This window comes from Zonotrichia albicollis, chromosome 4 (genome assembly GCF_047830755.1).
Source record: "Zonotrichia albicollis isolate bZonAlb1 chromosome 4, bZonAlb1.hap1, whole genome shotgun sequence".
NCBI lineage: Eukaryota > Metazoa > Chordata > Aves > Passeriformes > Passerellidae > Zonotrichia > Zonotrichia albicollis.
Window position 1 is genome coordinate 7,128,909 of NC_133822.1, and position 16,071 is coordinate 7,144,979.

At 41.8% G+C, this 16,071-nt stretch overlaps 1 protein-coding gene across 1 annotated transcript; it reads left to right on the forward strand.

Moving 5' to 3' along the window:
- The first annotated feature begins 1,036 nt into the window (after positions 1-1,036).
- On the forward strand, positions 1,037-15,705 carry SEC61A2 (SEC61 translocon subunit alpha 2). Its single transcript, XM_005489269.4, has 12 exons — positions 1,037-1,322; positions 2,730-2,797; positions 7,169-7,234; positions 8,664-8,742; positions 10,314-10,445; positions 10,585-10,694; positions 11,337-11,490; positions 12,388-12,548; positions 13,543-13,740; positions 13,955-14,146; positions 14,287-14,363; positions 14,676-15,705. Exons 1-12 carry the CDS (start codon positions 1,316-1,318, stop codon positions 14,860-14,862), a joined length of 1,431 nt encoding a protein of 476 aa, XP_005489326.1. The 5' UTR covers positions 1,037-1,315; the 3' UTR covers positions 14,863-15,705.
- Positions 15,706-16,071: the final 366 nt, after the last annotated feature.

Here is a 16,071-nt window from a genome sequence, read left to right on the forward strand (position 1 = left end):
ACAGTGCCTTCGAGGCAGGAAGAAGTTCGTTTCTTCTGATAATGGAGCAATAAATTCTTTATCTCTGAAAGATTCAGGTGTCCTGTGGCTGCTATCTCAGTGCAAGTCCTCTCTTGAAAAAAGTATCCTACATAGCATAGTTTCTATTTTAACATTTTGTTATAACCTAAAACTTATATTTAACACACTACTTAAGAGAATTAATACAGCATTACTTTCTAACACAACACATATAATATTCATTTTAATATTTGCTGTCGGGACACTAGCTTGTCAGAGTGACCCCAAGAAAAGTCAGAAAGTCTCTTTTCCCAGCCCAGCGCTTGAAGGAGTCAGAGCTCCTAATTTCTCGGTCTCAGGGTTGTTTATTGTATCTTATCTATAAAAAATTTTCTCCTGCCCTGCCAAGGTCCGTCCAGCAGGACAGTTCCAGGCACTCTGCCTGCCCCCAGGGCGGTGTTATGTCTTTATACAAAAAACTACATATACAATGGTTACAATTACTTTCCAATACCTATCACCTATGTTAGACAGTGAGCTTCTACTCTAAACCAATGTGTAAGTGCCAACATCACAGCAGAAGACGGAGGCCAAGAAGAAGGAGAAAGGCTGGACATGCCCAGATTCCTCTATTTTGTCCCCCTGAATTACCATTCTAAAAACCCCAAAATCTACTTTTTCACCTTGTGATAAATTCACTATCGTTCTACTTAATTTGTCATGGCTTGCAAATCTTCATCTAAGGTTGGTAACTTGCTCCACGGGTCATAATCAAAACCACAGGAGCATCTTGGGCTCTGTGCCAGGGTCTCTGAGACCCCTGGCAGGGGTCTGGGCTGCTCAGGAGAGCCAGAGGGATGTCCTGAGTCCTGACATTTGCGAAAAGCCAAGCATAAAATACTCATTTTTCACAACCTGGTACCGCTGTACCAACGCCACAGACACACCAAAGCCCCTCACGCTGTGAGCGAGTGAGGGGCGGGAGGCTTCCCGCGCCCGGCGGGGCCGAGCCGTGCCTGAGGGGCCGTGCCCGCCCCCCGCGCCGCGCGGAGCACTCCGGGAGCGCGGTCGGTCCTTCGCAGCCGCGGCTGCCCGCCCTCAGCCTGATCCCGCCGCGGCGGCCCCCGCTCCGCGCCCGTGCCGCCGCTCCTGCCGCCCTCGCCTGGGGAAGGGCGCGGGGGGCGCTCCGTGAGGGCGGTACCGCCGTGTCCCCCCCGGGCGGGGAGGGAGGGACGGCCCGTCCGCAGCGCGCGTCACGTGACGGCGGCGACAGCGACGGTGACAGCGCTGGGACCGCGGCCGGGCCGCCACCGCCATGGGCAGTGAGTGCGGACGGAGCCGGGAGGGAGCGGGCCGGGACACGGGGCTGGGAACAGCGGCCCCGGGCAGCGCGGGGAGGACGTGGCCGGTGATGCGGCCCCGTGCTCCGGGTGCCGCCGCAGGCAGGGCCGGCGGTGCCGAGCAGCCGCTCCCCGCACAGGGTCGGTGCTGCCGGGCACGGCGTGAGGCCGGGCACTGCTTCGTGCTGGGGGGACGTGATCCACTCTAGCCCTACTATATATATATATCTATATATGCACTCTATACACGTATAGAGCATATATATCCTATGTACTTATAAATATGTGTGTATAAGTGTCTAAAGGGCGGGTGTCAAAGGATGGATCAGGCTCTGCTCAATGATGCCACCCAATAAGACCAGAGGCAAAGGGCACAAACTGATGCCCAGGAAGCTCCACCTGAACATGAGGAAGAATTTCTGTCCTGGGCAGTGACCGAGCACTGGAGCAGATTGCCCAGGGAGGCTGTGGAGTCTCCCTCACTGGAGATATTCCAGCAGTGTCTGGGCACATCCCTGTGCCCTGTGCTCTGGGATGGCCCTGCCTGAGCAGGGAGGCGGGAGCAGCTGAGCCCTGTGCTCCCTTCCAGCCTGACCCATTCCATGATGCTCCGATGGAGCTGTGCCACCCTCTGTGGGCTGAGGTGTAAATATGGCCCTACAGTCAAAATGTTACTTACAGTGTAATAAATGCATCCCCTTTGAAAAGGAACCAATGGTGGTTTTTTATGTCTGTCCCAGTGTGTTGGGGCTGGAAATAATGTTCAAGTTTTGAAGGCAAATTCCCTACCGAGTACATACGCTTTGATTTTTTCTGCCCCTAGACTGACTACATTTTTTGCCCAGTAAAAGAGCTCAAACTGTTGAGCTTTTCTGTGTTTCTAAAGGGGAAACTGTGAAGAGAGATGGATTAAAACTAAATAAAATCCCCTAAAGTTCCAATCAGAAAAAGTGTTGCACTCATTTAAATTACAATTTCTAAACATTTTTTTAATGATTGAACTATTTTTTTCAGCTAAATACTTGAATAAACCCAAGATTCTAATCTCTGCATGGATACCTTTTGATGTCAGTCTCTTTCTGTGTTTAACTAGCACAGACTGATACTAGGTCATTTATTTTTAGATGGAAATACAATTCAGTTCACTTGTGGTGATACATACAGCACCAATTCTCTGAAATTATTCCAGCTGTGGAAAAAAGAATGGGCCAAATCTGGTTAGAACAAGAATTCTGTTCCACATATTTGCCCTGTTCTCAGCTGTTTTAAGAAGAGGGTGTTAGTTTTCAGACAATTTTAGAAGCTAAATTAAGTTCTGTGAAGTTAATAAATGTTCATTAATATATTTTTGTCTCTTCTTTCGTGTGTGTGTTTGTTTTTCTGGAACAGTAAAATTTTTAGAAGTCATTAAGCCATTCTGTGCAGTGTTACCTGAAATCCAGAAACCGGAAAGAAAAGTGAGTGCCACATTTTGTTCTTACTTTTATAGTTCACAGGGGAGGGAATATTGTGATATTCTAGTCCTGGTTCCAATATAAATACAGACAGAGGGCCCTAAAGTAGGATATATTCTTTGGAGCAGGGGGGACACATATTAAGGAAAAACATTACTGTGATGATGAATTCTGAGCACCCTTCTGTTAAGTTGTTCCCTATGGTACTGATACTAACTCATTTTTTAAAAAAATCTCAATTCTACACTGAGTTTATTTAGTTTCATCTCCATGTGATCTATTTTAACATTAGGACACAGTCTTCAAGCTTTGTTTTCCTGTTGGCTTTGAGCTGGCTTGTATATTACTTGGAAAAGGATTGTTCTGTAGATCAGGAAGCACAAATTTAATTCTCCTTTTCCAAAAAGTATTTCCTACACCCATAGCTATGATTGACCTTGCTGAGGTGGGGGAGTGATGTGTGGTACAGTTCAGGTAATTGCCCTGTTCACCTTCTGCATGTGACATTTCTCTTTGATCTGAAGTCAGTGAACTCAGTTCATTTACAGCTGATCTCTCTCATCCTCTAGCCCTTGAAACTCCTCCCATTTGAAACTCCTCCTCCTCCATTCTTGGCACATTTTCTAGATTAAAAATAGGTAATTTTTATAGATCAGAAAGAGACCTGCCGTGTCCAGAAAAACCCTCCAACCAAACACCATTTTTGCTTTCAAAACTCAAGCAAACATATTGCCCACATGACAATCTAATTAAAATAACAAATGGACTTGTCATGGCTGTTGTCATGACTTCCATGAAAATTCCTTAAGAGCTAAAGGTTGGGTTTTATATTCTTAAAAAGGAAAGCTTAACTGGGAACATGGCACCAGCTCAGAGAATCCTCTTTGGTTAATGAGAGGTTCCCAAAGGTTACACCTGCATGTAGAGGTGTTTGTGCCAGTGACCATAGCTGAGCCTGCTCAGTTGAATGAAGAAAATACAGTAAAAAATTATGATTATGGCCTTCTGGAATTGATTTTCTCAAAAAACTGGGATTTACCCCCTGGCTCTTTGCTCCATCTAGTTGCTTTCCAGCACTCTTCAGCTTTGGGACAGGTTTCAAAAGAAATTATTTAGGCCAGACAAAGGTGTTTTCAGAGCAGGAGTCTCCAGAGCCAGGCTTGGATGCAGCAGGTCTGGTTGGCAGGTGCCCATCTTTGTTTCTGCAGTGTGGTGCAATCTTTTGGTGCTGATTTATGGCACACCTGTGATTAGTTGGTTGCAGCCATCCCATTTTTGTCTTGTGAGATGAGTGAGAAGAGAAGGCTGGCACAAACCTCCAGGTGCTGATGTTTCTGTAAAGCTCAGTGGCAGATGGTATTTTCCAGAGAGGGGCTTGATCTCTCCTTGTTGTCCATCATCAGATGGAGGATGCCCTGAGAAGTGCCAAGATTCCTGTCCTGTCTATTTGGGTCACTTTACTGCTATTTTGGTCACTGTCTAGACAATGGCTGTCAGTTGCCAGCTTTGTACAAATTTAAAGTGAAAATGTAATTGGGAACATCTTTCCTAGGCTGAAGCACCCTTTGACCATTTTCAGTCATGTTCCTTGATTCTGTGTAGTTTATCAACAGATTTAGGTCATTCCATGTAACTTTAGTTCTCTGTAATTTAGTGTTTTCTTGCAAGCTGTCACAGGCAGACATGACCAGTAATGGTTTCAGTGGATTGGTGTAAGGCCAATACAAGAAATTCAGATAAATAGAAAAATAAATGAATTTTCATTAATCATGTATTGATTGTTAAATGAAGATGATGTTTTGATTCAGTTGGGCTCTCACTGAATCATTTTGCTGTTCTTGTTGATGAGGAAAGTGGTTTCTTCTGTCTCTAGGGAGTGTTGCTTTTGTGTTTTGGCCAACTTGATTAGCAAAAGTGATTACTACTTTTGTGGTTAGTAGAATGGGCTCGTATTTCCCTCATGCACAGATTTGCTCATGCACAGATTTCCCTCATGCACAGATTTGCTAAGTAGAACACGCTGTTCAGAGCACCAAGATGATAATGCTCAAGCCCCTTAATTTTCACATGATTTAAGAAAAATGTCAGAGGAAGAAAATGTCCAATTGAATCAGATCAGATGGTGAAATTTACTGTCCCTGTGCTTGTTAGCATTTGTGGCTGGAATATTTTGGTATCACACTGTATTTTGCCATTCCTGACATATGGGTTTGGATGACTCCTTTTGCTTTTTTGTCATCTTGACTCATAGAGACTGTTTTCCTTGTGAATAACTGTGATTTGGGTGATGCAGAATTCCTCTAATGCTCATATTCACCGTGGTTAAGAGAAAGAACCAGAGCAGTTCTAGACCTTCACTGATGCCTCTGAAGCCAAGTTTAACTGTGAGGCTGTAGAGATAATTTGGCTGAGCATTTTTGGTTCTAGAGTCTGCTTAAAGTCTGAATTGTGGAGTTCAGACCTGGTAAAATGGGTCAGCACTGCATAGTCTTACACAAGGTATTGTTTAGATTTATTTGCTGCTGTCACTATTTTTCTTTTTATAACTCTGCGCTGTAAGTATTTTTAGCATCTGTCCTCTTTTAAGAGTGAGGCAACAGCAGGAAATAAATTAAATTACCTGAATTATTTTGCTTGTAAGTGCATGGTTTCACTCATAAAGATGTAGATACATTCTGGGTTTTCTTTGCTTGAGGACCTGTGGTGCTGCTGCAGTGATTTGTAGTTTCTCAGTTGTGGATGTTCTGTACCTATTAAACCAGGCACTCATCCTTTTCCTTGTTGCTTCTCCACAGGCAGATTCAGTGGTTGGAGGCAGAGAGCCCCAACCATTTCTGCTGGATCTCTCTTAGGTGTTAGTTCGTGTCATGTTTTGTAGCTGCAGTGAGCACATTTAACCCTCAGTTTGCAGTCCTGGACGAGAGGTGGGAACCTGAGCATAGCCCTGCACCCCAGCCCTCTCTGCTCTCAAGTGCATTTCTTTCTGCCTCATGCTTTGAGTAATCCTCTGACTCAAACCTAAATCTTGTGATTCTTCTCTTCTTGCACCTGGCACTAATTACAGGCACCTCAAATGTTGTGACTCTGAGATTCTCCTCAGTGAATTAATCACTAGTGATCATTGGCCTGGCATTGTTTTTAAAGTAATGTATAACCTACATCAATAAAAAAAAAAAGGAGGAAAACAAGGAATATTTAAAAATCATTTTGTGGTGTGTGTCCATGAACATAATGATGAATTTAAAGCTTCCTCTAACACCCTTTGAAGAACTTAATTCTAAATATTTTGAATTGCTGTCAAAAACTCATGGTTCTTCTGGTTTTAATCAGGTGTCTTCACAACAGTTCAATCCCTCTCAAAACTTTATAGTGCTTTAGTTTAAGAATTTCCAGCCTTACAAAACTTCTGTTGGAGCTTAAGTACTGAAGATAATTTTTTTTGCATTAATCTTTCCTCTTTGCTCTGGTAAGTCCATGATTTCAGCCATGCTGTTTCTCTTCTGTAAATGTACTAGAATGTGGGATCTCAGCACCTCAGGACTGAGGTGCCGAGTCACCGAGACCACCCTTGGGGGGCTCGGGAGTCCTGGAATGTTGCCAGAAGTGTCTGGTGGCTGGACTTTGATCCTACACGGGAGACGACACCTGTATGAGGATAGGAGGATTTCACCTGGGTGAATGGTGAAGGGATTAGTTAATTAGAGAGTGAGACACAGGGTTTAGGATTTATGTACAGGGGGGTTTAGAGAAGTAAGATGGAGGAATTGGGGCGTGTCCTGTCCTTCTTCTTCTTCTTCTTCTCCTCCATCTTCTGTGGTGATGGTGGCACTTTGGGATTGGTCATTACTAAAAGTGCACCGGGCAATAAGGGTGAAAGGTATTGGGGAAAAATGATAAATATTGTACACGTAACTTTGGGTATAAAGATAGGTGACCGCCCGGAGGGAGGGGAGTGTGCTCATGGCTGGCTGCTGAGCAGACCTCTGTCGGGCCGAAAGAAAATCTTTTAGATAAACAATTAATAAACACAGAGACCGAAAGAAGAACTGAAGCCTCTTCTCATCCTTCGATACGCGGGCTGCCCCAAGGCCACCCCGGGCCTTTCCAGGCCCTTCAAACAGCCGAAAACTGGACACTAGAATACTGTAGATAAAATATATTCTAGTGACTGAATGTCTGCCAGTCCCACGTAAGTTACCTTTGTCTCTCTCTAAAATCTGAAAACATATTAAAAATACATTCCAGTGAGGAGTGATGCTTTCTGGTTTGATATCTTTCCATTGCATTCTGAGTGATAACAGCATTTAGTGCTGTGAGAGTGCAGTGGAAGTTCTGCCTACATGAACATGTTTGTGTCTCCATTCTGTCCTGTAGATCCAGTTCAGAGAGAAGGTACTATGGACAGCCATCACACTCTTCATTTTCTTAGTGTGCTGCCAGGTGGGTATTGATATCATCTGTGGTCAGAAAATGTGTGTGCTGTACATAAAAGTACCCTGAAAGCATGAGATGTTCTTGTTTCATGGTGACCTACCAGTTTAACCTTTTTTTTTATGTTAAACTATTTAAAGTTGAGTTCAAAAAACCTGCTTCTCTGAAATAGTCTGTAGTGTTGATCATAGATGTTTTTAGAAACTGAAGCTTTACATTTAGTCAGAAATACATGATGTTTTTTTCTTGTTACCAAGGTCCTATCAAGTGATGATAGTGGCTGCAGGGTAAACAGCCAAGGTAATTATTTACTGAGCAGCATAAACAAGCCAAGCAATTCAATGCATTGTTTACCCTCTGTTCATAGCTACATTTAAATTCTAGCACTCACAAAGGTGAAAATTAAATCAAAGTGACTTCTTACCAAATTCCTCTTCAACAAGCTGCTGGATTGTAAAGACTGCAGAAAAATGTTTTTGTGAAGGGTTTGAAGTTGACATGTAGAACTTTTTTTTGTGAATATCCTGGGAAAGTTGTGGGCTAAAGCCCTTTCCAAATGCCTGTCTTTGTAAACATTTATGTGATCTTTATTAGTTGTAGCCATTCCTAAAACCTGTGCTTGGCTTGTAAAGAGTGGAGACTTTTTTTATTGTTCTTCAAAAAAGTTTTTTTTTAAACCTGGATACTGAAGAAAATGAGAATCCATGCATTACTTGATATACATTTTTAGGGACTTACAGATCCATGTCTTGGAAGATTCAAAACAAACTGTACATTTCAGAATCAGGGTTTTAGCTTATGTTTGTTAATGCAGCCATTCCAGACTTCAGAGCAGTAGTTTAATAGTTTTTGTGTTCAGCTCTGAAGGACTGTTTGAAGGCTAAAGCACAGCTGTTGTACCAATCTGTTTTTGGGGAGGAAGTGGGAATGATACTAGCTAGAAGAACATGTAGTTCATCTGGGTTTACTGGCAGCTGGATGTATGCATAATTAGAATTTTGCATCTATATGAGAGATCATAGTAGTTGAATAAGGAAAACAGATGGTTCAGACTAGAGTTTTCAGAAATTGATCCCTAAGATTGTTACTGTACTGTTTGGTGATTAGGAAGAGTTTTTAAAGAGCTCAAAATCCCTCAGTATTGACATACAGAATATTGGAAGTTTTGTATGAACATGTTTAGTATTGACAGTTGCATGTGGGATATTCCAAAACATATTTCAACTTCTTTTTTCTAGGAGTTTCTGCTTTTCCCTGTGGAAGGGTCTTAGTTTAGTTCTCTGAGTATGCCCCAGTTGGAGGATAAAAAGACATAGTGTCAATACTTTTGGTTTAATTAAAAAAAATTAAACAATGTAACAGTTGAATCATTAGATGTTAAGATTTGTATGAATGCATTCTAATTGTATCTGTTTAATGCTGTTATGCACTTTGGCAGATCCCTTTGTTTGGAATCATGTCATCAGATTCTGCAGACCCCTTCTATTGGATGAGAGTCATTCTTGCATCAAACAGAGGTTGGTGCTCACTCCTTTCTCTGTTTTCTCTTGGGATAAACAGCCCAGGAGGAAAACACTTGGCTGGCAAATTCCACAGCACCCAGATGTCAGCTTGGAACACTTTGTCAAGTTCTTAACACAGATGGAATCAGAATTGGTACTTGAGCAGTGCTTCATGTTGGGAATGGAATTTCTTTGAGATGCAGATGAGATTAATATTGATTCACAAGTTTTGGGATGATTCCATTCAGGATTTCAGAGCTGTCTCTCTCTAACTAATATATGAGACAGGGAATTTTCTGACTTTCCAGTTAGGAACTGCACTAATGTGAGGGTGCTGATTGGGAAATGCCTCACCTGTGCAAGTCAGCTACACTTCATAACAGTTGGGCAGTGTTATGGGTCAGTAGTTTTCAGTGTGGGAAAGCTGAAGGCAGAGATGATTGGGCATAAACTTGAGCAAAACTAAACTGACACATCTAGGAAGAGTAAAGTGGAACACAACCAAATGTATAAGATTCAAACTAATGCTAGGAGTCTGAAACTTAAGATGGGTGACCAGTCATGCCTGACTCTAAATGAGGACACTGATCTCATCTGTAGCTTGGAAAATTGGCTGGAAGGAAGAAAATCACTGGAACCCTCTAATGTGAAGGTACTGCTTACTTAGGAATAGCAAATTTTGTTGCCAGTGAGGATAGTAAGGTAAGGAAGTTCTCTACTTCAAATTCTCCTGCAGAGTTTGCAGAACTTGGTGTGTCCCTAGCAGTGTATGTTACTAAACATGCTGTCCACTACCCAAACAGAATGGTAACAGTGGCCAAGAAAAGGCTAGAGAAACTGAAAGCAATTATAAACAGGAGTGGGAAAGTGAATTTTCACTTCAGTCAACTGACTAGAGGTCATTGGAGGATGTGAGGTGAATCCTAAAGTTTTTGACATCTAATTTCCTGGCTGCTGGAGGAATAGAGATTTCCATGACAGGTGATGTAATATTTTACATGGAAACTCCAGGATACAAGTATGAAAGAACCAAATGATAATAATTAATTTAATGCTTTCCCTCTTTGAATTGGATACATTTGGGAGTTGGTACCTCAGTGGCACAGTGCCAGTGAGTTGGCAGAGTTAAGAGCAGCTTAGTGATGCTTTTTGTTTTGTTAAGAACTAATCCTAAACTCTCAACTGGAGCCAGTGATTCAAAGGGCAGTGTTCTCAGAAAATGTGGATCTGCAGCATATTTTTGTGGAAAATGTGACATTGAAGCACTGACAGAGCAAACAACCAGGGACAAGATGCTGTCCAGGGAAAGGTTCCTTGAGGATATGCCAGCAAAGCTGAGCTTCAGTGTGCACTGGCCTTCAATGTTAGCATAGTTCCACAAACTTATTTGTAATTAAAAGCTGCATGGGTTTTCCATGCTGCCTTCAAAATTACAGGTTCTAACACAGCAGCCTTTGTGAGGCCGTGACTGTCTTTGCTTTGTCATACCTGTAGAGGAATTTACATATTGGAAACATTATTAGAAATATTTGTTATAGGAACCTTTGAAGAGACCTAATGCTGTTTTAATTTTTCTTCTTTTCTAGGTACTTTGATGGAACTGGGTATCTCACCCATTGTGACATCAGGTTTGATCATGCAGCTGCTGGCAGGAGCAAAGATCATTGAAGTTGGTGATACTCCAAAAGACAGAGCCCTGTTCAATGGAGCTCAGAAATGTAAGCACTGTTCCAATTGAAATTACTGAGTCTCTTTTTATTCTTGGGAAACCAGCCTGCCTAAGTGATAATAGATATGAGATTTCTTTGGTAGGTGAATTCAGATTGTTTTAAAGGATTTGCTTTCTCTCTGTTTCAGTATTTGGGATGATTATTACCATTGGGCAAGCCATTGTGTATGTTATGACTGGAATGTATGGAGATCCTGCTGAAATGGGTGCTGGAATTTGTCTTCTTATTATAATTCAGGTTTGTAAAGAGCTATTTTGTGTGTAACTGAGACTGGTTAGAGACAGTATAGCTGGAAGGAAAAATCTTTCTGTGTCGGGGTGACTTCAGTTTATTTATTTTTAATGCTGCAAAGCATCATTATTTGTATCTGTTAGAGATATGAGAAAATAATATATGAGAAATTCTAAATATTCCATAAAGGAGGAGAATACTGGGATAGTAAATATCAAAAGCATTTCAGGTAGGAGTGATGCTTAATTGAAAATACAGCAATTGGTGGCTATAAAAAATACAGGAATTCCATTAGCTGCTCTTCAGTGCTGTGGAGGAATTCTGACTAAATGGCACAGCTGCAGCTTTGAGACATTCCCCTGAAGAACAGAACATTAAATGCCCAAACTTTAACTTTTTTTTTAGAAAAAAAAGTTATTACTGAGCAATCTGCTGTGTCTGCCTTGAAAAAAGGCACAGAGGTCATTGCCAGGTGAGATGTGCAGGCATTGGTACCTGAGGGGTCAGAAACAGTGCATGAATGACATTTAGATAAAAGTCTTAATGATCAGTCTCCAAGATGATGAAAATACTGAAGCAGGGAATTAATACACAACTCTTGACTTGGTTTATTCTTGTTTCTGCTCAGTTTTGTTTCTTTTCTCACAGCTGTTTGTGGCTGGTCTGATTGTGTTGCTGCTAGATGAGTTGCTTCAGAAAGGTTATGGATTGGGGTCTGGTATTTCCCTGTTCATTGCTACCAACATCTGTGAAACCATTGTCTGGAAAGCTTTCAGTCCCACTACCATCAACACTGGCAGAGGTATGTGTGCTCTTACAGTCAGTCACAACATGTTTCATAAACTATCAGATTTTTATTGGATGGCATTTTAAAAAAGTTCTAATGTGTGGTGATTGGCTTCTGAAGTCAGTTGTCCAATTACCATTGAAGATGAAAATGTGTAATTTACATGGAGATTAATACAAGTTTGCCTTTGCTGATTTGAAGTGCAGTAGTTGAGATGGGACTTCAGGCCCCTTGAAGGAAAATTTTTGGATTTCCAAACTGAAATCATCTTGTTTTAGCATCACTTAGTCCATGGAAATAAAGAAGAGAGGAAGTGCTGTGCACTCAGAGGAGTTGTTTGTGATCCAGCTGTTGTTTGTAGCTATAGGATGCTTTTGTAGTTGGTGCCTCTGAATTACTTTAAATTGGTTTGATTCTTCAGAGACTGCAGTCTCTTCATTCCACAGCCAGTCTTTGACAACATCTTGGTTGTTCTGAGACCCCTGAAACAGCACCTTAAGATACAGCATCAGGAAATGAACTCATTTACTGCATTCATTTGAAATCCTGAGCCATGTTTTTAGTAGTTTTGTTTTTGTAGTTCTAAAAGCTGTTTTTCACCTTGTTTATTATTTCTTCCTTCTGAACATCCTCCTACTCCCAGAAAAGAAGGGAAGAGAATATTCTTTCAAGTGTGTGACTTTGATGATTTAGTTTCATTTTGTTTTGTTTTTCTAACCAAGAATAATGGTTTTTTAGATCATTCTGCATTCCATAGCCTAGAAAAAAGTCCTATGTTGTGACAGGATCCATGTCCTATTGTATCACATTTTTTGTGTTTCATACATAAAATTTCCAGAAAAAAAGGTACTTTTTAAAAAAATGTTTTTAATTTGGAGATTAACCTTTCTTTCCCTTTCTTGCCTCATGCAGGAACAGAGTTTGAGGGTGCTGTGATTGCATTGTTCCATCTGCTGGCCACACGAACTGACAAGGTCCGGGCTCTGCGGGAGGCGTTTTACCGACAGAACCTGCCCAACCTCATGAACCTGATTGCTACAGTTTTTGTGTTTGCTGTAGTCATCTATTTCCAGGTAACACTGCCCACAGCAGCTCTGCACAGGGGAGGTGCACCCTGGACACTGCAGTCTTTGGGAAAGGATGGGAGGGTTTAAGCCAGAGTAACTGAAGTATCTTAGTTTTGAGTAATGAGCTCTTTCTATCCCAATCTTGTTATTTCATTAATAATTACCTCTGTGACAGTAAAGCTGTAAAATTCTACACCCAGCCCTAGTTGCACTCAGTGTGTAATCTCACATTCCATTGAATGCCATACACACTATGGGAATATTTTTAATAAAATGGATTCTGGTACTGCAGTGGTTGCATCACATCAATAATATTCTTAATATTCATCATTGACTGAAAAGAATACTTTTAAACAGAGCTGGAGAATTTTGCTTCTTTGGGGTGTGTAGTTTATTGGTTTTTGCCTAATTTTCTGGAAACATTTAATTCGTGTTTCTTTTTAAATCTAAGTATCTGCTAAAATGGACACTAAAGGAGGATCCATGTGGAGATAATGGGGATGAGGGCAGCTAAAATGTAATTTTTAAGATTTTTTTTTAAAAGTTGTTGAGTTTGAGTTTTTGGGAGGGGGAACAACCAAAAAAACCCCCCAAAACAGGTTTTCAAGTTCATGTGGTCCACTCAGAAAAGGTCCTGCCCCTCAAAACTACACAAGAGTCTGGGCTTACACACAAGAGCCTGCTGGTAACTGGCTGGTTCACTTGGAAGCCATGACAGGCTTTTATCAACCCCTAAGCTATGAAATGTATTTTACAGGAGTACCAGTTAGCAGATGAGAAACCGTGTTTATGTGACAAGAATGTAACACAACCAAGCAGTAACACCTTTAAATCCTTAAAATCTGTAATCCAGACAGAAAGCCTTTGGGCTTTTCTATCTCAGACCTTGCAGTCCTTGTTTATCCAGCAAGAGCTGCCTGGTCAGGAATAGCTTTGGGGCACTCTGGGGGTTCCTTGTGCCTCAGAGGTGAGCCCTGGTGCCTTTGTGTTCTTTCCCCAGGGGTTCCGGGTGGATTTGCCCATCAAGTCTGCGCGGTACCGGGGGCAGTACAGCAGCTATCCCATCAAGCTCTTCTACACCTCCAACATTCCCATCATCCTGCAGTCTGCCCTCGTGTCAAACCTCTATGTCATTTCCCAGATGTTGTCTGTTCGTTTCAGTGGCAACTTCTTGGTGAACTTACTGGGACAGTGGGCAGTGAGTATTTGATCACATTTTAGCTGTGTAGAATTATTGCATTTTTTTACTTTGATGTGACTCCTTGGTATTTAACCAACTGGAATACTTACTTTGTAACATTTGTGTGTAAAAGCTGTTTCAAACATCAAAGAGGAATTCCTCTATTAATACAGGATAGGAATGTGGGAAGTTTGTGACAAATAATTTACTGCATTTTTCTTCCCCCTCTCAGGATGTCAGTGGAGGTGGCCCTGCTCGCTCTTACCCTGTTGGTGGCCTGTGCTACTACTTGTCTCCTCCAGAATCCATGGGTGCAATATTTGAGGATCCTGTCCATGTAATAGTTTATATAATATTTATGTTGGGATCCTGTGCATTCTTCTCCAAGACTTGGATCGAGGTGTCTGGCTCATCAGCAAAAGATGTAGGTGTTCTACCTTAATGATTTTCAAACAGTGCTTTTGATTTAGAACTGACCCCAGCTACTGACTGATCAGTTTATCCCAGAAAACATCAAGTGACTGTGAAACACTGCAGCAGTTTCATAAATAATGTTTTCTGCAGGTTGCCAAGCAACTCAAAGAACAGCAAATGGTGATGAGAGGCCACAGGGATACATCCATGGTTCATGAGCTTAACAGGTAAGGAAGTGCTGACTTCCAGCTGGGTGGTGAAGAGTGCTGGGAAATGTCAGCTAGAGCAGGGATTGTTGGAAAAATCTGATACCTGTTTCCACTGCAGAAGGGAAGATTCTTCCCATTCAGCTGTTGATTTTCTTAGTTATGCAAAAGAAGTTACAGCAACAGATTAGAGATTAACCTGTACTGTCTATTTTTTTTTTAAAGTGACATAATGAGGGATTTTGAGATGTTTATAAACATCTCTTCCATGTTTGTCAAAGAAAGATTCCTTGGTTATTACCTTCTTCTTCCCTGTTTTTTCCTTTCTTACAGATACATCCCTACAGCAGCTGCATTTGGTGGCTTGTGCATCGGTGCCCTCTCAGTACTGGCTGACTTTTTAGGAGCCATTGGCTCTGGCACTGGCATTCTGCTTGCAGTCACTATTATTTATCAGTATTTTGAAATATTTGTAAAAGAACAGGCTGAAGTTGGAGGAGTAGGTGCATTATTTTTCTAGATGTCCAAATATTTCATGGTTTGTGTGAAAGGGAAGGTATTTTGACAACATGCATCATTTAGTCCAATAATGCTCTTTTCTTTTTACTTGTTTTCAAGTGCTACGTGTCCCATTACTGTAATGGGCATTGAGCAATGCCTGTGTGCAGCATTAGTACCAGCTGCCTTAAGAATAAAGTTTACATTATCTTGTTTAAGTATTATCTAGTGTTGCCTGTAATGCTGGAAACAATTCATCTACCTTGCTGTTCAGACACTACAGTGAGATTGTAAAATGTATCAGTTTGAGAGCCAGTAAAAGTCTTTGCACAGAGCAGTAAAGTGTTCAATTAATTTCCCTAATAGAAAAAAAAACCAACCCCTGAGTTCAGATTGCCACGTGCCAGTATTCCTGACAAAATTTATTTGTATCTGTATTTTACATTAATTTTTTATACTTTTTTAAACTGCATTTCCCCACTACTGAACTCAGCACTCCTTATTCCTTTGCTGTGCCTCCACCCAGGCACCTTGCTCTGAGCTCTGAGGGTGGCAAGCAAACATTTCCTGGCGGCTGATACCGATCTCACCTGTGAGCTGGCTCTGCCTGGGGGGATCTGCTGTGCCCAGGGCTCTGCCCAGCCCTGCCCAGCAGTTCTGTTCAACCATGTACTTGTGAAAACTGTGCCACTGAAACTTCATGTCCACTACTTCGCTTCTGTGAGTCTAAAGAACGAGGCCTGGTTCCTGCAGCAGTTCCTAGGAGGGGAAAGGGGGAACGGGGAGTTCCTGCTGAAAATTTGTCGCACTTTACAGCGGCGATGTAACAAATGTAAGCGTTAGACAATAAACTTATTTAATTAAACTCTCTCCTGTGCCTTGGGTGTGCCAGATGTCATTCATGTGCAGTGTTTGGGGATTTCTACAGTGCCTTGAGAGGGAGGTGTGGGGGTCCCAGTTGTGGGTTCCTCTGGGTCTGCACTGAAGGCACTCGAGATGGCAGTTCATGGTGGGACTCAGCTGTTTATTGTTTCTTACCAGTAAAACAGTCTCACTGCTGTGAGTTGGGCAGCTTTTCATTAGAAGGCACAAAATGGCCAACAATCTCTCATTACAAGGTCTTTTAAGACTAAACTCTCCAATTAAGAACTGACACCAAATTATTTTCCCTTTTACCCCAATAACTGATCCCACAGAGCTGCAATGGGGACTTTCCTGCCCAATCACAAAA

Coding starts and splice junctions, on each gene's coding strand:
- SEC61A2 (XM_005489269.4), top strand. Junction 8,743..10,313: donor CATTCTTGCATCAAACAGAG/GTTGGTGCTCAC, acceptor CTTCTTTTCTAG/GTACTTTGATGGAACTGGGT. Junction 10,446..10,584: donor GTTCAATGGAGCTCAGAAAT/GTAAGCACTGTT, acceptor TCTCTGTTTCAG/TATTTGGGATGATTATTACC.